Source organism: Acinonyx jubatus, chromosome D4 (genome assembly GCF_027475565.1).
Source record: "Acinonyx jubatus isolate Ajub_Pintada_27869175 chromosome D4, VMU_Ajub_asm_v1.0, whole genome shotgun sequence".
NCBI classification, from domain to species: Eukaryota; Metazoa; Chordata; class Mammalia; order Carnivora; family Felidae; genus Acinonyx; species Acinonyx jubatus.
In genome coordinates this window covers 3657605-3681706 of record NC_069391.1, presented here as the reverse complement: position 1 = coordinate 3681706, position 24102 = coordinate 3657605, and the positions used below count along the sequence as shown (strand labels likewise).

General features: G+C 61.8%; 1 protein-coding gene and 1 long non-coding RNA gene across 2 annotated transcripts; one reads left to right on the top strand and one right to left on the bottom strand.

Annotated features, from left to right (window-relative positions):
• The first annotated feature begins 7440 nt into the window (after positions 1 to 7440).
• Positions 7441 to 8967, top strand: LOC113592905 (uncharacterized). The gene is made up of 2 exons (XR_008290869.1): positions 7441 to 8314; positions 8722 to 8967. It is a non-coding gene; the product is annotated as an uncharacterized LOC113592905 (long non-coding RNA).
• Positions 8968 to 16514: 7547 nt separating this feature from the next.
• On the bottom strand, positions 16515 to 23886 carry GBGT1 (globoside alpha-1,3-N-acetylgalactosaminyltransferase 1 (FORS blood group)). The gene is made up of 6 exons (XM_027035526.2): positions 23722 to 23886; positions 22960 to 23133; positions 22343 to 22408; positions 17965 to 18015; positions 17846 to 17881; positions 16515 to 17306 (listed from the first exon to the last, which is right to left on the bottom strand). The coding sequence occupies exons 2-6, from the start codon at positions 23028 to 23030 to the stop codon at positions 17168 to 17170; spliced, it is 363 nt and encodes a 120-aa protein (XP_026891327.1). The 5' UTR covers positions 23031 to 23133; positions 23722 to 23886; the 3' UTR covers positions 16515 to 17167.
• Positions 23887 to 24102: the final 216 nt, after the last annotated feature.

Below are 24102 nucleotides of genomic sequence, written 5' to 3'. Positions count from 1 at the left end.
ACGCTGCAGCCTTGCGTGTGAGGGACCAGCCTTTGGAGCCAGGAACAGGGCTCAGAACCAGGGTGCATCTCCTCTGGCTTCCCCTCCCTCTTCAGCTCTGAGAGAGGCCCCTGGCCCAGGACACTGCAAACGCTGCCGCCCTGCAGCCAAAGGCAAAAGCTGGCCTGCACTTCGAAGCCTTGGAGGCCGGAGCGGCTCCTGATGCCTCCTGGGCACCCAGGGCCCGGCCCGGCTCCGCCTTTGTCCCTCCTCCCTCCTCTCTGGGGACAGAGGACTTTTCCACGCAGCATCTGCGAAACAGACGCAGCCGCAGTGATCATCTCTGCCGTAAAACTAAGATCAAGGCCCAGACAGGGCAAACAACTTGCCCGGGGATGCACAGTGGGTCACTACCAAGGCCAGGTACATACCCTGGCCTGTCTGGCCCCCAAGGCAGCTCAAGTTCCTCCACTCTGTGCCGGGTCAAAGACCGCACGTGGGGCCGCCGGGTCCCTGTCACAGGTGGGTGGTCTGTTCCCTGTATGAGGCCCAGCTCGGGATTCTGACTTCAGTTTCTCCCGCCCCTCTGCCCCCCCACCCAGTGTGTAAGCTGGACTCAATGACCCGCCGCCCTAGATGTTTCGACCATTCACTGATGTGCCGCTGTGGATATAACATGTGCCCATAGGTGAGGCAGATTTACAGGTGGGCTCGGGGACAGAAGCTTGGAGACCCATCGGATTCGAAGTCACACGGCAGTCTGGCTTTGAGGCTGGTACTAGTCTCCTGGTGCCCTTCTGTGAGCAGAGGACCCCCCTCCTTTATAGAAAGGGGCCAGAGGAAGGCCATGGACGCAAATGGGGCAGCCCTTTCCTCTGCTCCAGGCTGGGGAGACCTGGGGACCCCCTGGAACGGTGGGGCAGAGCTGGGAGGCAGAAAGGCGAGGAGGGGCTCGTTACTTTGGCAGCCGAGGCTCAGCCCCGCCCCACGCAGAACAGTAACCCGGCGGTAGGGAGGTAGGTCGCTGGACCTCTCCAGCTGCTGACTCACCCGCCCAGGACTCCCCTGTGCTGGCTGCCTGCCTGCCGGCCCTTTATACCGGCCCACTGAGTCACCCAGGTTGCCAAGAAGCTGAGGATCCGAGAATCCGGGCCCTGCCCCAGCTGCTGCTGCTGGCTTCATGCCGGTAGGCTCCAGCCCCGCCAAGGGGACCACAAGACCCCCTCTCACGGCAGCCGAGGACACAGCCCCCTGCCCCTCTGGGCCTGCTCCTTGTGCTGTCTTGCCAATGAGCCCAACGTCTAACTTTAAGGATCAGAGTGGCAGCCACGAGCTGGGGGCCCTGGGTAGACGGAATCCAGGTTCAAACCCGCAGCCTGTCACTTGCTGAGACTTGTCCGGCCCTACACAAGGAGACGGCTTCTGTCTCCAACGGATGGGGGCGCTTGGGAAGAGGGCCTGGCATAGGCCCCGTGGTCCAAACAACATTACCCCAAGGTGGCCCGGGACGTGCCAAGTCAGGGACAACTGATACTTCATAAGATGCCACAGAAAGTCCTCCTAGCAGAGTCCAGCTGCCGTAAAAATCTCCAAACAAGTTCACGCCACCCCACGTCCCCGAGGACCAGCAGTAGTTTCGAGGACATCATCGCAGACCCGCCCTGGGGGGTCTACAGGGCACCTGCCAGGGAGGGACCAGGCCATGCGCAAGTGCCAAAAACACACGAGGGAACCAAACGGGTCAAAGTCACCTTCTGGTCGGGGTTACGAGAAGTAAAATATGGCGTTGGGGGGAGGGTGTGCTGGAGAAGCAAAACCAGAAGAGGGTTAAGAGGGGTGGAGCGTCGCCGCAGCCTTTGATAGGGTGGGGGAGCCAGGAAGTACCCTGTGGGGGAAGACTCACAGAACAATTCGTCCCCTGTGGGGTGGCTTCATACCCCCTCTCCCACCCGGCCCCCGGGCTCCCAGCTCTTCATACCCAAGTGCCCAGAAGGATGCCTGGCCCGTGGTGCTTTCTCGTAACTGCCAACAGGTAGGTGGGTGGCCATGCCACTCACGTATGCACACGCCACCCCTGGGCGTCCCACGTGTTTTCAGTTCTTCCCTCTTTTGAACACTGGAAGGGGCGTAAGCCCTGGGAAGGGCAGGGACTCTGTCCCCGCTGACGTACCAGTGCCTAGGGCAGCTCCAGGCACACGGTGGGCTCTCAACCAACACCTGGATGGTCCACCCAGTCTCTCCAGTGTCAAGTTCCTGGCCTCGAAAAATCTTTGGGGTTCAGTGCCAAAGGGTTCCTCGTGGGGAGACCGCCAGAAAAGCTTCCTGGAGGAGCCAGCAGGGCTGGAGAGGAGCCCGAGGGATGCCAAAGAGCACAGGAAGGGCAAGGCCCCCTCTGCCAGCCTGTCATGACAGCGCCTTCCGGAGAGCGAGGCTGGAGGCGAGCCAGGCTTTCTGGGAAGCAGGAGCCAGGAGGTTCCCACAAGCCAGCCTGCCGTGGGGTGTCAGGGCGGGGAGGCAGGCAGTCGGCTCAGCTCTGGTTCAACCTGGGGTTTGTTTCTCCTTCCGCAATTCCTGGGGAATGGGTCTCCGCTGATCGGGTAAGTCGAGGTTTGGCCTGCGCTAAGGAGCCTCTCCCTGAAGTACAGGCAGGGCTTGCTAAAGGTTGGGTGGGTGGGGGGAGCGGAGCCCACAGTCAGGCCGCTGTGCCCGGCAGGGCCTGGTCACTTGGGGCCTCAGGGCCAGGGGAGTTGGGACAAACGGGCCGTTGTGGTGAGGAGGGTGCCCGCCGTGCCAGGGACACTGTGTGCCCGGTGCCGCCACCCGCCTGCTGTCTGCATGCGGGGGCCCAGGGCCTGGGAAGCAGGGCTACCCTTTCAGAGGGGGGCCTCCTGAGCTGCCCTGGCCTCTGGAGGGACCCGGGGCTCCAGCTGGCTGCCGGGAGGTGCGGGGGTGGGGGGGCGTGCGGGTGCCTTTCCCACAGTCTTCCGGCAAGGAAGTTTCCCCAGGTGCGGAGGGGGCAGGAGAGGATGGGGGCAATGCCTTGGGTTCCCAGGGCCTTGGGGCTGACAGCTTCGGAGACACAGCCTGTGTCCCAGCCTCCTCCTGCCACCCACGGTCCCTCTGCCAGTCCCAGCACTTGGCTCCTTCCTTGGTTTCTCCTGCTTGGCAAGGTTCCAGGGCCTCTCCTCCCTGCCTCCACCTGCTCGTACATGGGATATGTGCTGAGCTCTGCAAGGCACCGGGTGGACCCCCCCCCGCCGGGCACCCGCCAAGAGCGGTGCAGATCTCCGGCCGCCAGCAGGCAACAGAGCGGCTCTGTGCGCCGGGCACAGGGCTGAGTCCTTTAAAGCCACCCAGCCTTGTAAGCTTTTGTACATTCATTAACCCCTTTAACAGATGAGGCACGTGGGGCGCCTGGTGGCTCAGTCGGTTAAGCGTCCGACTCTTGATTTCAGCTCAGGTCATGGTCTCAAAGTTGGTGAGACCGAGCCCTGTATCGGGCTCTGCGCTGGTAGCACTGAGCCTGCTTGGGATTCTCTCCCCGGTTCCTCTCTGTCTCTCAAAATAAACTTAAAACAAACAAACAAACCAAAACCATGAGAAACGGACACTGAGAAGGTGAGGGGGTAGGAACACTCGGGGTTCCTCATGGTCAAGACCTGGGGGGGCTGGCGCCTTGAAAATACAAGATGCAACCACACACACACGTGCGCGCGGATGCACAAACACACGCGTGAACTCGGGCCGCACATGCACCCCCGTAACCAGTCGTGTTTCCACACGAGCCCCCTCACACGAGCCCCCTCACACACGTGCTCACTCAGCCACCGCTGGGCTTGTCGTGCACACCGGGGGCACACGACGAGGCACGTGGATACAGATGCACTCAAATGTGCCGGCACCCAAAGGCATGGGGCTCCTCCCAAGCCACGCGCACCCACGCTCCCACGCGCAGCTGCAGGGCCGCACAGACAACCCCAGAAGCCCCCACGCATCTGCCAGCCAGTGACGGCCACCTGGTGTCCCCAGACCCTGAGCGTGTGCCCTCAGGGCCCACCCCGCACCTGCTTCTGGCTTGGGGAGAAGGGAAGGAGCCCCGTGTGCTGCACAAGGGTCTCCCGGCCCCACGTGGCTGCGAAGAAGATTCCTTGACATGATGGAGAACCACTGTCCCCTGCTGCAGCGAGGGGGGCAGGCGGGGGCAGCTCAGCCTGTCCACACGGGGCACTGCCTGCCTACCTTTCTGCTCCCCTCTTTTGGGAGCCCACAGCTGTCACCTCTCGGGCCGCCCGGGGCCTCAGGCCAGGCGGACTGCCTCACCCTTTTCAACTAGAGGGCCAAAGGGCACCCCCCGGCAACTTCCTGGTCAGCACACCCCGCGGGGGGGGGGGGGCAGGGCGGGGACCTAGAACTCTGGCCTCAGGGAGGAAGGCGATCCAGCTGGGGCTCACCCTCTGGCCCCCACGCCATCTGCCTTCCTTGGAAGAGACCCTTCCTGTCACCTGCGGAGGGCTTACCGGTGCCAGTACCTGCTTCCCCAGGCACATTCACACACCTTGACATCCACAGGTGAGGCAGCCAAGGCACAGAGGAGTCAAGGAAAGTACCTGCCGGGGGTCCAGCAAGCCCCAGCCAGGGCTCCCACCCGGCCTTCCCAGACTTCTCTCTCCCCGTTGACCTCCAGACAGACTTGACCTCGCGTGCTGAGAGCAGGGGACAGAGATAACCAGGGCTGGGCTCCTTATGCTCCCGCCTCGGCCCAGCCGCAGTGGCTGCAGCAAGAATCAGGCCGAGAGATTCAGGTCGGGTGGCGGCAGCCCCCAGGGCTCGCACACTCCAGTCCTCCCCACACACGCTCCCCCGCCCAGTTTTGACCCGCATGGTTACAGGGAAAGGAGCTCCTGGAAGGAAGGCCTGAGCCCGCTCGCCCAGATCTCAAGAAGGGAGGGGGGGGCGGGGCAGGTTTCTGGACTCAGCCCCTCACTGGCCCGGGCCACGCCCTCCCTACCCCAGCGCGGACCCACATGGCAGGTGGGCACACTTGGAACCTCAGGCGGGGTCCAGAGTAGATGGCTTGTGCCTTCCCCAAGGGAGCCCACTCCGGATCCCAACCTAGAAAAGGGGGGGGCGGGGAGAAGCCGAGGTGGAGCGCGCCCGCCTCAGTCGTGGGGGCGGGGCAGCGCTCTGGCCTCTGGGCTCCGGCCACCTTACGGCCCCTGCCCCTCCTCCCCCGGCAGCCCGCGGGGCTGGGGCTCACCTCGTCCGCCCGCACGCTCGGCGGGACCACCAGCATGAACGCGGGCAGGGGCCGCACCCCGCCTGGGGCCGAGGGCTGGAGCGCGCCGCCCGCGGTCGCCGGGCGCCCGGCTCGCAGCGTCCCGCCCCGCTCCGGGCACCGTCGTCGCCACCCGGGCCCGGGCCATTGTCTGCGCCGCCCTCGCCCCGCCCCCTCCTCCCGCCGCGCACGAGTGAGGGGCGGCGGGGCACAGCGGGCGGAGGCGCGGGAGCCACGGGAGCCGCCGCCTCCGCCCCCGCGCCGAACGTGCGTGCCGGGCACTGGGCAGAGGAGGCCACCACGCCTCCTCCCAACGCCAGAGGTGGGCACGCCCCCTCCCCTTTGGGAGGCCAGGGGGGCTCAGAGGGTGGGATTATAGTCGAAGGTCACAGAATGAGTTGAATGGTCAAGGTCAGACTAGAATCCAGGCTCCCTGAGGGCACCCAGGACCCCTCACCAACGAGACCACCCATCACCGCCCTCCCCAGGGGGCACCTGGGCTTCAAGACCTTCCCAGCTCCAAAATCTACGACCCACCCCAGGGCAGTCTGGCCCTCAGAGGCCCTCTCTCCTCCATCCCAAGGCATGGCAGGGGCTCCAGGGCTTTGCGCCCTCCCTGCTGGACACAGCCCCGGCCGGTGCGCTCCCTGATAGGTACAGGGTCAGCACCCACGAGGGAAAGCAGCCCCTAACAGCCCGCAGGGCCAGACCTCCTTCCATTCCCATATTTTGCTCACAGCTGGCGGAAAAGCAAGGGGTTTGGTGCCCATTCTAGGACATTCAGTAACAAGCATTGTGCTGGGATATAGACACAGGTTCCCTTTCCAAAGCCAATGGCCTTAACCGTGAGGCCGCCTGCCTCCCCCCAGCACCCTGATGGAATCAGGCCAGCCGATGAGCAAGCCCAGAGGCCCCTCCCTGCCCCACCCCCAAAGCCCCAGTAGATGACATGATTTACAGGGCAGTGTTCGTGCGCTGAATGGTGAACACACAGGCACAGGGGACGAAGGGGCCACAGATGGGGAAACTGAGGCTGGTGAGATGGGACCTGCCAAGGTCACAAAGCTAGTCTCAGCTGGCTCAGACCAGAACCACAGCCCCCTATTCCAGGGGCTCTACCCACCCCACCCTCCCAGCCACACCTCCCTGCCGCTGCACCACCCTGTCCCCAGGCCCAGGTCACTCGTGGCTGCAGTGGGTACAAAGTACAGGGCACCAAGCCCAGCTCCCCTTACTCTGGCTGGCGCCTGGCCCCATCTACGGCGCTCTCTGACCCTACATTTTCTGACGTTGTGCCACCATCAACTGTCACTCAGGTATCCAGGAAATAGCCTCTGTTGCTAGGGGACCGGCCTGATACAGGGTGGCCGGCTGGCAGGGTGGAGCTACAGGGAGGGAGGAACAGACCAGGGTTTCCCTCAGGAAGGATCCAGGGTGGGGGCTGCTGGGCGGGGGCGGGGTGGACCAGACTCCACAGCTAGCGTCTACACACAGGCCATCGGAAAGCCCCAGCCCTGAGCCTTCCCGCAGGCAAGTATTTTGGGGGCCTGCAGTTGCCAAGCAACCCCTCTAGGTTACCATGGGAACTCTCCCTCCTTCTGGGGCTTGTCATTTTTAGGGGGATGCCCTCTCTTTTCCACCTCCTCACCCTGGCTTGGCCGCCCTGGAGGGAGATATCCAGGCTCCCTAAGCTCATTCCCCAGCCCCCACGGAGACACAGCCGGCAGTGACCCTAAGTGAAGAATCTGAGCATCAAACACCCAGAACTCCGAGAAAATGCAGAGCCCAGAGCCCAAGGCCTTCATCAGAGCGAGGGGAGGGGGCGTGGGGGCTGAGGAGGAGGAAGGGGCTCATTAACTCTGTTTATGTCTCCACTCCCACTGTTAACCATCACCTTGGGGCCTGCCCAGCCCAGACTTCGGAAGCTTATTGTAATTGCAAGGAATTTGGTCCCAGCACCTACGCCCAGCCCCTCCCAGGCGTGTCTGCGCGCAGGGACACGTCCCCACCAGCCCTGCCACTACCTAGTCGGGGAGCCCGTTCACCTTCCAGTGCCTTAGTTTCCCCTGCTGTAAATGAAGATGGCTGTGGTACCTATCTTGTGGATACAATGAGACAGTGCAGGCCAAGGCCAGGGCCAGGGCGGCGGGGGGGGGGGGGGGATGTGTGTGTGTGTGTGTGGGGGGGGTGGCGTCCACACCACCCGGCAGCAGTGTGGGACGGTCCGGGGGTTATTCTGCAGAGCACAGTCCAATGGCTGGTGTGCAGGTCCCCGGGGTCCCAATGCCTTCTCCCAGGATCTGCGGTCGGTCCTACACCCCTTTTCCTGTATTTCTTCTCTACGGTCTCATCCTCCCAGAGTGAAGCCCAGGCACGATGCTCAGAGGCCCTTGGGTAAGTACCTCTTGTAGAAATCAGCGAATGACCCACTGTCGAGGGCTGGCGACTTGAGCCTTGTGGGACCCAGAAGTGCCCAGGGGGCCACAGTAAGAAATGGCCTCTCTTCTGGGGCCAGGCCACCCTGGGCACTTTGCTTCATTTCACTGATGCCCCTAGGAGCCTACTCGCCCGTGGGGAGTCCAGGGCCCCTGTTCCTCAGCCCCAGATGGCCCTCTCCGGTTTGTATGAGGACAGGGCAGAACCCCAGCAGGTGAGCAGTGGGGGGACCCTTTGGGCAGGGTCTCTGGGGACAGGGACCCCTCAATCTCGACAGCCCACCCATCCAGACGGCTGCCTTCTGCGTGCTCCTCAGACACAGCTACCCTGCCCTTCGGTAGCGGTAACGGGGGAGCTGCCCAGAAACCACAGAGCGTAATCATAGCTGCAGGGCCCTTGAAAAATGGCTGAGAAGGGCCGGCTCAACTCACAGGTGTAGGAGGAAGCGCAGACTCTTGACCTCGGAAGGCCTGTTCCTGCTAGGTTCCCTGGCCTCCTGTCCAAGGTGTCCCCGGCTCACCATCCCGTGGCCCCACCTTGTTTGATTTTGATGGTACGTGTCACCCCTGAAATGACGGTGCTTCTGGTGTTTACAGTTGAGCGTTGTCTCCTCGCAACTGAGAGGTGAGATCTTTGTGTGCTCTAGCTCCAATCCAAGCCTCCGAGCCCTGCTAGGGCGGCAGTAAGAAGGTCACAGCGCCACCTGCTGTTGGTGACAGCACACCCTCAGGCTCCCCTCACACCCACAAACTGGGGGCAGAGTCCCCGAGACCTCCGCAGACACCAACTGTGCCCCCTATCCCCGTGGGCACCTGGGTACCTGACCTTCGGAGGGGGAGGGAGAATCACTCCAGCGCCCCTTGTCGTGGGTTGAACCGTGTCCCCAAGAAGCTATGCTGAAGTCCTAACCCAGCACCTGTGTATAAACCTTACTTGGAAAGAGGGTCTTTGCCTATGTCATCAAGTTAAGATGAGGGCACGCCGGATCTGGGTGGGCCCTAATCAAACGACCGGTGTCCTTACACAAGCAGGGGATAACCGGACACAGACGCGCGGAGAAGGCCGTGTGAAATGGACGCGGGGTTCGGAGCAATGCATCCCTGAGTCGAGGAACACTACAGCTTGCTGGAGCCACCAGAAGCTGGAAGAGGTAGGAAGGATCCCCTCCTAGAGCTTTCACACAGAGCACAGAACTGCCGACTCAAAGTCCTGCTGATTTTGGACTTCTGGCCTTCAGAACTGACAGAGAATACATTTCTGTTGTTTTGAGCCACCCAGCTTGTGGTCCTTTGTGACAGTGGCAACAAAAAATGAATAGCACCCCTCCCCCAGGAGCATCTCCCACCGCTGCTACCCTAGCCAAGTGCAGGCAAGCCAGTGTCCCAGGCAGAGCCCCAGGAACCTGATGGCAATGCAGGAGGTGACCTAGGCAGCGAGGACAGAGTGCATGTGAGCACACAATAGACAGAGGCCCCAATTATCACCCTCATCTTCAGCCTCCCTGCCTTGAATCAATCCTGACCACAGGACACTTCCTTCTGGAATATCTCTCTGCCCACACCCGTTGCCCAGCTGAATCCTGCCAAGAGCATGTGCATGGTCGCGGTCTTGGAGGCAGACCCTGCCCCAGTCGAGCCTCAGCTGAGCCTACAGCCCTGGTCTCCTGGATGATCGTGGGGCTGAGACTCCCAGCTGAGCCGAGCCGGGAGACTGGTACAGAAAGTGTGAGGTGGTCCAAGGAAGGTGAATGTGTCCCCCAGCACAGACAACAGCCCATCCTCCAGGCTGGGGGCTGGGCCCGCCCTCCTCCCTCCCGAGCTCTCTCCGGCCACACTGGCTCCTCCTCAGCTCCTCTCCAGACAAACCCTCTGTGCCTCCGAGTCTCTGCAGCTTTGCTCGTCCCAGCAGCACACTGCTTGCAGACGTGTGCGGGACTGGCTCCTCTTGTCCTTCTGGGTCCCAGCATCAGGGCCACCCTGGAGGCCTGTGAGACACCCCCCCCCCCCACCCAGGGGCCCCTGGCCGCCCTCCTTCACCCTGCTTCATTTCCCGACAGTGTTGGTCTTTCCTTTCACACGGATTCGCTCTTGTGCCTTGACCCACCTCCCCCTCTGGGCTGTGAGCTCCTGGAGGGCTGGGACCTCGCGGGACCTTTGACTCCGGCCCCCAGGCCCAACACATCCCCTGCTCAGGGTGAGAGGCACAGGAGTGAATGTGTCCAGAGAGGATCTCAGAGTCCCTACCTGCCTCTGAGCAGCTCACGCTGTGCACATGCAGACTAATAGTAAGAGGTACATGTTGGGTTGGGGGCAGGGGACGCCCAGCATGACCCTTGAGCATCCCTTCCCGCTCCAGAGGCTTCCCTGAGCACAGCGGACACAGCCTGCCCCCTGGTGGTCAGCACCGGCATGACAGCCCCAGGCAGGGGAACCAGAAAACAAAACACACACCTTTGTCTGGGTGTAGTCAAGGCAGCAGCCCTCCCTGGCTCTAGAGGGGCACAGGGGCAGGACCTGCGGGCTCCAGGGGCAATGTGAGGACTTCAGAAGCCTCCCTTGTCCCCCGTTCCACCTCTCGCGTCCCGGTGCCCCGTTCACTCCTAAGGCTTTCTCACCCCTGTCAGGGCACTACCTCTGGAAGCCCTTCCTAATGAGGTCCCGGGGCTCCGACAAGGAGGGTCTTGACCTCGGTCCCCACAGCAGGGTCCGCTGCTCGGCCACGTGCTGCCCGCCCAGGTCCTCGGTCCTCCAAGCCCCCAGGCTGCCCTCTGCTCAGAAGGACCTTGAGGGAGGAGAAAGCATTTTCCCAGGACCAGGAGCATCTTGGGGCAGGGGTGGAGGTCCAGGGCCAGCAGACAAGCCTGTGGGACCCTTGGGACACCACGTCTACGCAGCCCAATTTACACAGGAGCAAGCTGAGGCCTGTCCCGTAGCCCCCTCCCAGTAGGGGGGTGTCTCCTTCTAGCTCCAGGCGGGTGGCGGACACAAGACCCCAAACCCCGACTTCTCCGGGTGCCCCGGGGAAGTGCCCAGCCCAGGCAGCCCCCTGGGTACCCTGGAGACCCCGCTGGCCATCAGGCTGGCACGTCTCCCCACCCCACGTATGAGCGCTGGTCATGCTGCCAGCCCACTGGGCGCCCCTGCCCCGTGGCAGAGCTGCCTCCAGTCCCCTTCTTCTTGCCCCCTTGTCACCTCCCCAGTGTCCACTCCTCCTCTGATCCCATCCCATGGTCCCCATGTGTGAAGTCAATGTGTGTATGTACCTGCGGGCTCGTCGGGATGTCGACAGGAAAGGGCCCCACGTGGTAAGGGGTGGACGGAGTCCCTCAGGACCTTAGGGGCTCTCGTTTTCGTTGGAAACCGTATGGGAGGGTGGAGCCGTGGCCCCGGAGCCGGGACCCACCCTTCTCCTCTGGACTCTGCTCACCTCACGGCTCCGGGCAAGTCCCCGCCTCTCCTGCTCTCAGTTTCCCAGTTGTACCAAGAGGGGTCGGACGCGGAACTGCGTCAGCGCGCGCTCCGCGTGGAGCGGGTGCCGTGCACCCTCCTCGCCGGATGGGGTGTGGGCCGGGGACACGTGGTCCTCCTTCCACCGCCGCCGGCCTGGAGGGCGGCCGGGGCCGGGCGGGGGCACTCACCTGGCAATCTACCATCATCCTCGGCCCTGGCAGCGCATCGCCGGCCCCAGGGCGGGGCCCGGGGCTCGCAGAGGCCGCTCGCCTCGGCCCGCGCGCGGCCCAGGGGGGCGCCCGGCTGCGGGGCTCATGGCGCGGCCTCCCGTCCTCGCCGGGCCCGGGACTCCGCGACCACCGCCGCCCGCGTCGCCGCCGCCGCCGCCGCCCGCGCCGCTCCCATTGTCTGCACCGCCCTGCGCCGCCGGCCGCTCGGGCCCCGCTGCTCGGTTCCGCCCGGGCTCCCGGGCTCCGGCCGGGTGGGCGGGGACAGCCGCGGCCCCGCCCCGCCGCGCCCCGCCCGCCCGCCGCAGGTGTGAGGGGCGGGCCGCGCGCGCGCGCTCGGGGGCGCGCTCGGGGGCGCGCTCGGCCTCCCTCCCGCCGGCGAGGGTGGGGGGACCCTGCCGAGGCTCCCGGGCCTCGTCCACTGTCGCACGCGCACGGGGCCCGTGCGGGCCCGCGGACAGCGCGTGCACGGGCGCCGCGCCTCGCCGCAGCCCAGCGAGGGTTCAGCGCGCGGCGGGTCCCACGCGTCGCTCACGCCCGCTGGGACCTCGTGCCACCCCGAACCCAAGCGGGCGGGGGCCGTCGGGCGCTGCGCCGGGTTGGCGCGGAGACCTGGAGACTTGGGAGTCTCTGAATATATAGCACTGTCCTTCTGTCCTGGTCCCCACATGTAGCCTGCAGTGGCCGGCTGGGTGCATGGCTGGGCCAGGGGACCTGGAGGCGGCGGTCGACACGGAGCACGGGCAAGAAGGTCAGTGCGCCCCTTCCCCCTCCTCCTCTACGCCTCTTCCCCTAATCTCTCTGGCGGGACCCCGGGACACGCGATGCAGCGTAGACCTGGCTGCAGCCCTGGTTGGGGTCAGGGGTGTGGGAGGGGGCCCTCCTCGGGGTGCCGGAGGGATGGTCCGAGTGTTGCAAAGGACTTCCCTGGGCAATCGGTGATTTCCTCCTCCTTTTTTAAACAACCAAAAAAAGTGTATTTATTTGGAGAGAGAGAGTGCAGGAGGAGGGGCAGAGAGAGGAGAGAAACAGAATCCCAAGCAGGCTCTGCCCTGTTAGCGCCACCCGGTGGTGGCAGGGCTGGAACGCACCAACGGTGAGATGGTGACCCCCGCAGAAATCAAGAACGGATGCCTGACTGACTGAGCCTGATTTAACCCAGGTGCCGCATCACCCCCTTTTTATACATGAGCAGTGCCTCCAAGGGATCAAGGTCACTTGGCTCTGGGCGACCAAGTCCAGCCGTGAACACGAACGGGGGGTTCAGAGTTGTCTGCACCCTCACTGAGCCCTGCACTAACCATCACAGGCGTTGTCCTGGGTTAGGGCTCCCCCTGTGCCTCCAGGTCACTCTTCTGGGGTCGGGGCCACAGACCCCATTTTCAATGAGGCTCTGAGAAGCCACCACAGGAGCTTGTTGGTCACAGGGCTTTGTGTGACATAGCCCCACTGTGGGTTTGAACTCAAGTCAATCTGACCCAAAGGTCGTGGCCTCTGATCCCAGCCTTGGATGTGAGGATGTCCTGGGTGGGAGCCATGGAGAGGGGCACTGGTGGCAAGGGGCTCTGAGGGGCGGGCTTCCTGGGGGAGGAGGACTCTAGGGAGGCTGGAGTAGGGTGACGGGTGCACACTGGGGAGGGCGTCTGGACCAGTTCATGCGATGCTCTGGATATCAGGTAAGGAGTCGGGGGTCACCGCAGGTTGGGGAGGGAAGGGGACACAATTCAGGCAACTTTTTGGTTTTTTTTTTTAAGTTTATTGATTTTGAGAGAGCGAGGCGAGAGAGCATGTGTGATCGGGGAAGGGCACAGAGCGCAGGAGAGAGAATCCCAAGCAGTCTCCACGCTGACAGCTTGGGGCTTGAACTCACGAACTGTGAGATCATGCTCTGAGCCAGTATCGGGAGTTGGATGCTTAACGTACTGAGCCACCCAGGCGCCCCCGGGCAGTCTTATAAGAGCCACGGCATCCTTGATTTGGAGGGAGTTTGGTGGGCGTGTTATTTGGCCCCACTCAAGCATGGATCCCCAAAACCAACCAGGGAGGAGGAGGCTGCCTCGGTTTCCTCCTGTGTAATGGGGGCTCTGGGGGTCATCTGCTGTCTCCTTCCAGGCTGGGGGCACGCTGGTTGGAGGGCCCAGACCTAGCCACGTCTCAGAAGCCACATCTCACCAACTGCCCAAGAGGAGTGGGTGTCCCGGCCATAATCTCATTTGGCCCTCACCCCAGGGCCTCAGATGACCTGTCCAACATCTCACAGGTGCTGTCTCCCCTCCCACAGTCATTCAACATTTATAGGATGCCCCCTGGGTTCCAGCTACCGGGGGAATCTGGGCCGCCCCATCCTATCCCCCCTTAGAGTTTACCAGCTGGGGCGAGGGGTGCACACAGGCAGACGTCGTAAGTGACACAGGGTTGCGGAGGGTTCGTGGAAACACTGAAAGGCACCCACTCTGGAGGGGGGCACAGATCAAGGCAGACTTCCCGGAGGTGATGTCAGGCACGAGTCCCCAGAAATCAGCCGGCTGATGGGACTGGCAGACCCGAGTGGTGGGTGGTGTGGGCAGAGGCGTGGGGGCCAGGCCCGATGGCCGAGTGATAGCGCGGGGAGGAAGCTGCTGGCCGTGAAGGGACAGGAAGCCTAAGTTTCAGGGGCCTCCACGGCAGACATTTTGTATTGGGGCTATTGTCTGTTTCTTAAAGAAGGACCTTTGCAAGTTAGAAAACTTCGAAGCCCCCCAGACTGATGGGCCCTGACAACATTGGTGCCTGGGGCTCAGACCCGATCCTGCCAGTCAGGGGCTGAGGACCGCTGGGACTGTCTCTGAGCCCTCTCACCTCTGTCTGCCGGGTCAGGCCCCGTCCCCGTCCCCCCTGCACCCCCGCCAGGCCCCTCACTCCTCCCCACCCGTGGAGCAGCTGTGGCTCTAAGCCCTCAGCCCTTCTTTGGCAAGTAGCTTGGACCCTGGTTGGGGTCTAAGAGTTGGGTCCCGTCACTCCCTTGTGTCTGAGAGCTGGGTCCTGCGATGGCGCTGTCAGCCGTACTCCTTGGGGGCTCGGGCCGCGGCGGGGAAGGTCCGTCAGCTGGGGCCGGGAGGGGCCGGGCTGGGAGCGAGGCAGGGGCTCCCCACCGGAACACGTGGACCGTGGGCCCACCCTCCCCCTTCTGCCCTGCAGGCACCTCAGCGCCTTTCCCTGACCTGCCCTCCCCTCTGCTCATTTTCTAGTAATCTGTCCTTGCCCGCTGGACAGACTGCAGGCCACAGGAGTGCGCCTTGGGCTGACCCCCAGCTTTGGAGGGGGGCCACGTGGCTGGGTGCCTGTTCCTCCCTGCGTGGCCAGAACGTACCCCTCTGTGCCCTGCTTGGCAAAGGTGATGCTGCCCCCAGAGGGGACACTGGGCCACCAAACCCTGAACCCTCCCTCCCCCCCATCTCCGTCCTGCCAGGCAGACACGGCCACCGAAGGGGCTCTGAAGTCCCTCTGAGGCTGCCACACTGGTGAGGCTGCCCTCCCACGCCCACTAATCCTGGGCCTGCACCATAGCTGTGGAGCCCGACACCCGCAGGTGGCCTCCCAGGGTCAGGAGGTGCCGGCAGAGGGCCGACATCAGGGGCCCTGCACCAGGGGCTGAGAGGCCACCGTGGTGTCCAGCTGATGAGCTCTGCCCCCCTCGTGGTCGGGGGGTATGGCTCGCTCTCACCTCACCCCTCTCCCAGGAGAACGGGAACAGAATCTCGTCTGCTGCAGTGGCCGCTGTAATGCAGGCTTTCTAGAAGACCGGACCCTCCCTCCTCCGCTCCTCCACCCCCACAGGCTGACTGTACGTGGAATCCAGGCTGCCTGGATCCCCGGTGGCTGGCCGCGCAGACGCTCGGATGTGTAGGTGAAAACACCCCGGTGAGGACTTCGTGCACGCCACCTTTACTGAAAACTGCCCAAAGCCCCTTACCAAGGTGGGGCTGGTGCCAGAGAGTGTGGTCCGCCGTGGGGTGCGGGCTAGACTCAACGCCAGAGAGGGCCAGGCCTGTTCTGTTGCGAAGACTCACTCCAGGGCCGAGCGCTGTGTGGCTGGGGGACGTCCCAGCACCCGGGACCCCTACAGCCAGAGAAGAGGCGTCTGGATGCCTTTCATTCTCACCGGGGTCTGAGAAGTGCAACTTTAGGGGCAAATAGGCAACAGAAGTGGGGCAGAGGCGCTGAGTAGGGCTGACTCCGGAGCCTGCCCCGAAGGCACGTCTGCTGGGCCAGGCCTGCGGCTCTGTCTTCTTCGCCTCTTCCCGCTGACCGTTCTCGGGCCACGCTGCCGTGCGATCTTGGTGTTCCGCTCCTGTGGGCGCAGCCCTTCACAGTTGACAAAGGCCCTTCCGCATCCATTTCCCAGGTGAACTTCTGCTAATAGACTGAGGTAGGCAGGACCGGATGGATCTCACCTGAGGCCTGAGAAGGGGGGCACCGGTCAAGGGTGCTCGGCTGGGACAAGCTGGGGTGCTCCGCCGGGGCGAGCTGGCTGCGCGGCTTGGGGTCCCCATGCCCAGCAGCCTGGCTCAGCCGTCAGCTCCTCAGCCAGCTGCGGTCCTTGTCCACCGTGGAAAAGCGCACCTGAGTTGGGGAGAAGGGCGGGGTGGGGGGGGAGACAGAGAAAGGGAGAGAGGGAGGGAGAATCCTAAGCAGGCTCCACACTCAGCATGAAGCCCCACGTGGGGCTCAATCCCACGACCCGCGGATCATGACCGGAGCTGAAATCAAGAGTCGGATGTTCAACTGACCGGGCCCCCCGGGCGCCCTGCAGCACCAGCCTCTTACAGCCCTCGAAGGAATGATACCTCGCGAGGATTCCTAAAATCCGCAAACTCCAAACTAAGCTGACCTAGTTTACGGAGTACCTCCTACTCGGTGTCAGGCAGAGTTTCAAGGGATTCTTAGCTCCTTTGAGCCTCTTAAACTCCCTGAAGGCAGGCAATGTATTCCCCATTGTAATGTTAATTTTTTTCAGGCTCCACCACCTGAGCCACCCAGTGCCTCCCCCATAATCCCCCTTTTAGAGGCGGAGACACTGAGGCTCAGAGAGAGGAAAGTGATCACATGGCCCCTATGTGCTGCCTCGAGGCCAGGTGAGCGGTGCTGGGGGCTTGGGGCTCTTGAGGTCCCAGCTGGAGGAACCCACAGGGCCGCACCCCCCAGGTGGAAGCTGGTTGGACCAGAGGGTCACCTGACATGCCCCCCCACCCCACCCCACCCAGCGCTTTAGGTACTGGGGCCCCACTGGTTTCTCTCTCAGGAGTCCCAGCGAGAGCCCCGGGGCGGGGGGGGGGGGGGGGGAAGCTGTCAGGTGGTATCCCCTAAAGGAAAGGCCAGGTGGGGTGAGGGACAGGAGAGGAAAACAGGGGGGAGGCCCAGAGTGGGAGAGGGGAGAGGGCCCTGAGGGCAGGCCTTGACCTGCCTGTAGCCTGACCATGGCCCCCCAGTTATGTGATGGTCTTGAGGGATTCCGTTCCTTCCTACCTGCCCGGACCGTTCAGGGGAAGCAGAGAGGGGTATGGAGGCAAGGGGGTGTCGTCACAAAGTCTCCTGCTGCTCCGTCACCGGGGCTGGCTCCCCGCTTCCGTGCCAGGGCCAGATCCCCTCTTCCAGGAAGCCCTCCCATCATCACCCTCTACCCCCTATCTTCCCCCACCACACACACGGTGCCTGGTTCAGGGCGTCCCTGCCGTCCAGGCAGGGTCCCGTGTCCAGGTCCTGTCTCTTCCCAGACCGGCAGCTCCCGTGGCTCAGTGAGAACCACCCACCCGGCCCACTACTCACTTGCCCACGGCAAACACTGTGAGCCCGATGGTCAGGTTCAGCGGCTGGTAGATGTGTTGCAGCAGCTCGGGGTTGAAGGTTCCCTCCGAGACAATGGGCGCCAACCAGGGCGTGAGGGTCAGCAGCTCTGCAGGCCTGGCCGTGGGGGAGGCCGTGGGCACGGAGGCCCTTTCCCTGTGAAAGCCTCAGCCTCTCCCCGGCCAGGCCTCCTACGCTGTGTGACCTTGGGCAGCTTCATCCCTGTCTCTGAGCCTCACTATCCTCATGTGGAAGGCGGGGTTAGGAACACTTCCTTCCCAGCACGGTTGAGAGGACCGGCAGTTAATGCACACCGAGTGTCGAAGGGGGCCTGGCATCTCAGGTGCCTGCTAAGTGCCGAATACATGAGGGGTGTAGACTGGGCACCTGCTATGGAGCTGTGCTTCTGCAAACACCGTCCCATCATCCAGTCCTCCAAGCTGCTAGGAGGTGGCTCTTATTAGCCACTTGCATAGAAAGAAGCCCAGAGCTGTTGAGTAACCTGCCCAAGGTCACACAGCCAGTGGCAGAACCGGGCTGGACCCCAGGGCCACCTGATACCCCCACCACCCCAACTTATAAATCAGAGCTCTGCCCACCCCAGCCTCCCTCCCCACACCAGATCTCCCCGTCCCCAGGCCCTGCCCAACACCTACCTTTGCTCCAGAAGCTTGGGCTGTGGGTACAGTGACCTGTGACCAAAAAGGGCCAGTGGTGAGGGGAGGCAGCCCCCAACCCCCCGGGGCCACAAAGGGGGAAATGACGGTCTGCTTACTGTGTCACAGGCTGAAATGGCTTCTGCCCCTTATACTGCAGTTCCATGTTGCTGGTGGCAGAGGACAGAGAGAGCTGTTAGTGCCAGGGCTGGGGACAGACGTATTGGGTGCGGGAAGGACAGTGGAGAATAACCAACCACCCGCCCCCCCCCCCCCTCCGCAAGGGCAGGCACCCTTCCAGGTTCCGTGCAGACTCCCTCTGCGCGCCCTTCCCCACCGCGTGCCCACTCTGCTAGGGGTGGGGGGCTGGGCTCCTACAGAAGCAGCCTGTCCAGGGTCACTAAGTGGCAAGGCCGTGATCGGTACCCGGTGCCGGCTGTCTCCCGAGCGGATGCTGTCTCACACACGTCACTCTGGAGGGGCCTGGCAGCGGACAAGTCTTGAGAAGCTGCAAAGGCCTGGGGAGCGCCATTCTGTTGCTTTCTAGCCTGGGGACCTTGGGCGAGTCCCTTTACCTGAGCCCGCGGCGACGGTCAGTTATTGTAACCAGTTACACCAACACCAATCACCAATCGAGGGAGGCCTCGCCGTGATGGTGCATGGCGGGTGTGATTAACATCTACACCCGCTGCCCTTAGGTAAAGATTATCCCAGGGCGCCTGGGTGGCTCCCTCGGTTCAACGTCCACCTTCGGCTCAGGTCATGGTCTCGCAGTTTGTGAGTTCGAGCCCCACGTCGGGCTCGCTGCTGTCAGCATGGAGCCTGCTTAGGATCCTCTGTCCCCCTCTCCCTGCCACAACCCCGCTTGTGCTCTCTCAAAAATAAATAAAACGTTAAAAACAAAAAAGATATTCCACGTGGCCTGGATGGGGTTGGTACAACCAGGTGAAAGGCGTTAAGAACAGAGCTGAGGTTTCCGTGATGAGATTCGGTCAGTGTCCACTCCCGGGGTCCAGCCTGCTCCGCGGAGTCCAGACTGGCTTAGCCTAGTGGGTCAGTCTTTCTCCCTCCCGCCTCCTGTTTCTTTCGTGGAACCCTGACTGATGTCCCCACTTTTCCTCATCTGTAAAATGGGTAGCCATCCTTCACCCTGAGAGCTGCCTTGAGAATTAAACAAGGTGTGTGCCCAGGCCCAGCACAGAGCAAACGCTTGTTAAGACCAGGCGTCTTGTCCCCTTCTTAGCAAGCGGCCTGGGCGGCCAGCCTCCGCCAGCAACAGCCAGGTTAGCCTGGGTGGGCAAGTAAGAAGGAGGTCCCTAAGGACGGAGGCTGCAACGTGCAGAGAGCCTCTGGGTCTGCCATTAACTGGCTGGAGATACCTGGGGCCAGACATTTGACTCCTCGGGCTCTAGAGTCCTCCCGATAAAGTCCTCTCCCGAGGGTAGAAGTGAGGCCCAGAGAAGGCAAACCCCTGCCTGAGGACCTTTGGAGTGGATCAGCTCCTGAAGACGCCTGAGGTTGGCTGTAAGGGGCAGACCACCTGAGGGGACGGTGACTGCCCACTCTGTAAAGAATTTTCTTTTCGTTTTTTAAATGTTTATTTATTTTGGAGAGAGGGAGAGCGTGCATGTAGGGGAGAGAGAGAGAGAGAGAGAGAAAGAGAGAGAGACACAATCCCAAGCAGGCTCCAGGCTTTCAGCACAGAGCTGGACGCGGTCCTCGATCCCACAAACTGTGAGATCAAGACCTGAGCTGAAATCCAGAGTCAGACGCTTAACCGACTGAGCCCCCCCAAGAGCCCCGAGAATTTTCAATATGGCATATTTGAGAGGATAGCTTAAGCCTCCTTGAGCTTTCCTTCCAATGTTTAGTCTATGCTTCTGCTGCTGCTTTTTTTGTTTGTTTGTTTTTGGTGGTAAAATGTACAAAACAAAGATTTACTACTTTAACCATTGTTAAGCGTGCCCTTCAGGGGCATTAGGCACATTCGCACTACTGTGCAGCCGTCCCCGCCATCCATCTCCAGAACTTTCTCATCTTCCCCAACCCAAACCGTGTCCCCTCTCAACACCGACTCCCCTCTGCCCCATCTGCCCGGGCCCTGGTAACCATTATTCGAGAGCTCTGACTGTTCTGGAGATCTCTTACAAGTGGAATCCTGTAACACTTGTCTTTCTGTGATTACTTTGACCTCTTGAATCAACAGTTGTTAGAAGTTAGTCCATCAAATTGGCCGCCCGTGCCCGCAGACAAGCACGCTTCAGGTCCCTGCTCAGAAAGTGACGGCGTTCTGGGAAGGCGGGAAGTGAACAGGAAAAGGGCCCACAGCCCTGGCGGTTGGACCCCCACCCCCGCCGCCAAGCCCAGCCAGACTCCAGCCGCCTTGAAGAGCACGGTCAGTCGTAAGAACACCGAAGCCACACGTGAGCCAGAGCGAAGAAAAAAAGTCAGCTTCATGTTTTCACACTGGAAGGTAGGAAAACTAAAAGTGAAGATATCCAGATGAAAAGCAGGGAAGGTGTGACCATTTAACACCAACCAAAATCTCCACCTTCAATCCGTTAAAAAAAAAAGAGCCAAGTAGGACCCAACGATAGACATAGACGAGCTGGGAGGGAAAAAACGTAGCGAATGCTTTTGGCCAAGGGTGATGCTTAGAGAAGCCGCAGACGGACCAAGGGGAGAGGCCAGTGGAGCAGGTGCATCAGGGGAAGAGGAAGTCCAGCTCGTGGGAGGCGGGTGGGAGAAACGAGGCCCTCGGTAGGAATCGAGGAAATGAAACTGAAACCCAACAGCTAGCATTCCCGGTCTCTCGAACCAGCAGGGTGCTTTGCTTTTTGCTTTTTGCAACAGCTAGCGCTCCTCCCAGCACAGGCCCGCGGGAGGCATCTCTGTGAAGGTGACACTGAGAGCGTGGTCCTTCTGGAAAGCAACAGACAAGATGGACCGAGACTCTCTCCATGGCCTCTGGCCCAGGGAGGGAACGTACCAATGAACGGATTTTTATTGTTGTTTCTAATCTAAAAAAATTTTTTAACGTGTGTTTGATTTATTTTGAGAGAGAGAAAACACACGCGAGCAGGGGAGGGGCAGTGAGAGGGAGAGAGAGAATCCCAAGCAGCCTCCGTGCTGTTAGCGCAGAGCCGGACACGGGGCTCAAACTCATGAACCGTGAGATCATGACCTGAACCCAAATTCGAGAGTCATACGCTCAACCGACTGAGCCACCCACGCACCTCATGAAAGGATTTTTGATATGGAAAAAGCTTTATATCCAAAGCTGCTCATTATAAACTAATTCAGGACACTGGGGAAGGGGACACAATGAAAATACCCGCCCCGGTTGTTGGAGGGAGAGGGGGAGGGGTTCAAGAATTAGGACCCAGTTCCTGGGGGCGGCAAAATGATGGTGGCCATGAAGAGTACACATATGCCAATTCTGGGAAAACAGGATAAAAATTGCAAAAACATTATGATCATAGCTTTTTTTTTTTTAACGTTTATATATTTATTTTTGAGAGAGCGCGCGTGAGTGGGGAAGGTTGCAGAGACAGAGACAGAGAGAGAAAGAGAATCCCGAGCAGGCTCCGCACTGTCAGCACAGAGCCTGACGCCAGGCTCGAACTCACGAACCGCGAGATCATGACCGAAGCCGAAACCAAGACTAACCGACTGAGGCCCCCAGGCGCCCCAATCACGGCTCTTTTCAACAGCAAGCAGGCTTTCTGCTTTTAGAACCAAGTAAGAGGCACCGTCTGTTCAGTTGGAAAGTAGAGCAGCCAACAAGTTGACAAGGAACTTTGGAAGCAAAGTATAACTCAGACCCGTAGGACACAAGAGCGTTTTGTTTTTGTCTTTTCTGCTTTCTAGCTTCCTAACTTCCCATACTCTGTGTTTCTAACCGCAAAACCCGCCTATTGTTAATTAGCAAGCAGTCTAGGATCCGGATTGTAAACATCCCTTTAGCTATCATGAAGACACCCCCTTGAGACTGTGCCAACCTGTTTTTCCACTCTAAACTGTCAAAGCATCAGGTTCCTTATGTGGGGGAAGACTGGTCACATGTTCATTTGTTCCTTGAATCCTCACTGCACACAAAATTTAGCCAAAAGGTCAGGTCCTAAGAGCACTGTTTCCTGAGCACCTCCTATGTGCCACCTGCTACAGGAGGCTATACAGACGTCCTCACACTGCATGCTCCAGACGGCCAGGAGCGACACCTCTATCAGCCCATTTCACAGATGAAGCAAGTGAGACTCAGAGCCGTGTGGCAGGATCAAGGTCAAACCACGGAGGGGGCGCTCAAAGACACTGGAGGACTGAAATAGGAATTTTACTCCATATTTGTGGCAGCCCACAAATTACCCAAATACTTCTCAAACTGATCGGAATCATGAGCTTAGGAGCTAATAATCTGCAAACTGACCGGAAAACTCTCCCACTGCCTCCACTCCAGACAGCCCACAGGGCCCCAAATTCTCCCAGCCCCATACTTACAAGATCTCTGGGCAGGGGAGATAATAGGGAACATAGAAGACCCGCAGCCAGTTCTCAAAATACATCCTGGGAAGGAAAAACACCCACCTGTTGACTGTGCACACGCTGGGTGCACGTTAAGGGAGTGGAGGCCTGCAGTGCAGAGCATCTGGGGATCCCCCCCACTCTTTGGGCCTGGCTGACCTCGGAGGTCAAAGCCTCCTGGTCTTCTGCAGTGCAGTCTTTCATTTCCCAGGGAAGGAATGTTCTTAATGCCAGCCCCCCCCCCCCCCGCGCCCCACAAGAGCGTGGTGGTGAGTGGGGGCGGGGGTGGTGGGGCTTCAGAGAAGGAACACATGAGGTGCATTTTGGGGTGTGGACACGAGTGCTTCATTGACGTGGCTAGAAGAATGGTCCAGGCAGAGGAAGAAGCAAGTGCCAAGGCCAGGAGGCCAGTGCAAAGCAAAATCCAGAAGCCAAAACCAGTTTGGTCTTACTGGGGCTGGGGTTGGGGGACAGGTGTGCCGAGAGAGGTGGATGGGACCTGGGAATCCATAAAGGGGTCAAGGTTTGGGGGTTGCAAGGCCAAGAAAGGGAGGAGTCAGGGGTGAGGGGTGGGCTGCATGGGGCACGCTCACCACAGCGAGCAGAGGGCAGTGCCCAACAGCAGGCAGAATCCTAGGCCCAGGGCCAGTCTGTGGCCGCGCATTGCTGGGTACAGCCTTTGAGCCCGGGCTCTTGCAGAGACTGAGCGTGCCTCGGTGAGTCAGCCCACCTCTCCCGGGGCTGGCAGGCTCTAAAACCCGTGTCACCTGCAAAGGAATGCGCCCTATTCAGGGGACAGCGGCCCCATCCTTGCTGCCCTGCCCTCCCCTGGGTGGCTCCAGCTAGGATAGCTGCTCTCCGATCTGCCTCCCAACCGCCGCCCTCCGCGGGACGCCGCCCTCGGCGGGCCAGGGGACCCGCAGCAGCGAAGGGCAGGGCGCTTGGGCGGGGCTGGGAGAAGGATGCCCGCCGGCAACAGCGGGGACACCGGAAGTCGAGTCCGGAGTCAGCCCGGCGGGGACACACCCGGCCTGGGTGGGGGCTGCGCGGAGAGGGGCGGCCGTGATGCCCCCGGGGTGGGGTGGGGGCAGCCGTGTCCTCCTCCGGGAGGCCGAGCCAGGGCTCTCCAGGGGGCGGCGGGAACGCGCTTCCGCTCTCAATGGCCCGGTACCCTAGAACAGGTCACTTTACTCCCCCTCGGCCGGTGTCGGTGTCCTCCTCGGCCAAAGCGGTCCGCACCCCGCGCCTGGGGCCGAGACGCTCAGCCGACTTCCGCCGGCCACTGCGGGCGCGGGGCGCTCGGGTGCGGCGCGGGGAGGAGGAAGCGCGACTGTCCCCGAGGGCTGTAGACTCACCCCTTGCCGCCAGACCAGCTTGAGGACGGAGGGTCGCACCGAGGCCGGGAGAGCAGGGACTCGGCTCGCCAGGGCCCCGGCGATGCCCGGCGGCCGCGCGGCGCTGACCCTTGGGGCAGGGCCGGCTTCCCGGCGAGCGGTCTCCGGATGGGGGCGGGGCCCGCGGGGGGAAGGGACCCGCGCGCCCCTCCCCCTCCGCTGCCCCGCCCCCGCCCCGGGAGCCCAGCCTGCAAGCCGCGCCCACCCGCCGCTCGCGCCCTGCCCCCCGCCCCGGCCACGGCCCCCGTCCCAGGGTCCTAGGGAGCGGAGCGTCCCCTGGGCTCTGCCGTCCCGTGGCCCTCTGGGCTGCAGCCGCTGGCGCAGCGGGCCCAGCTCCGGGCG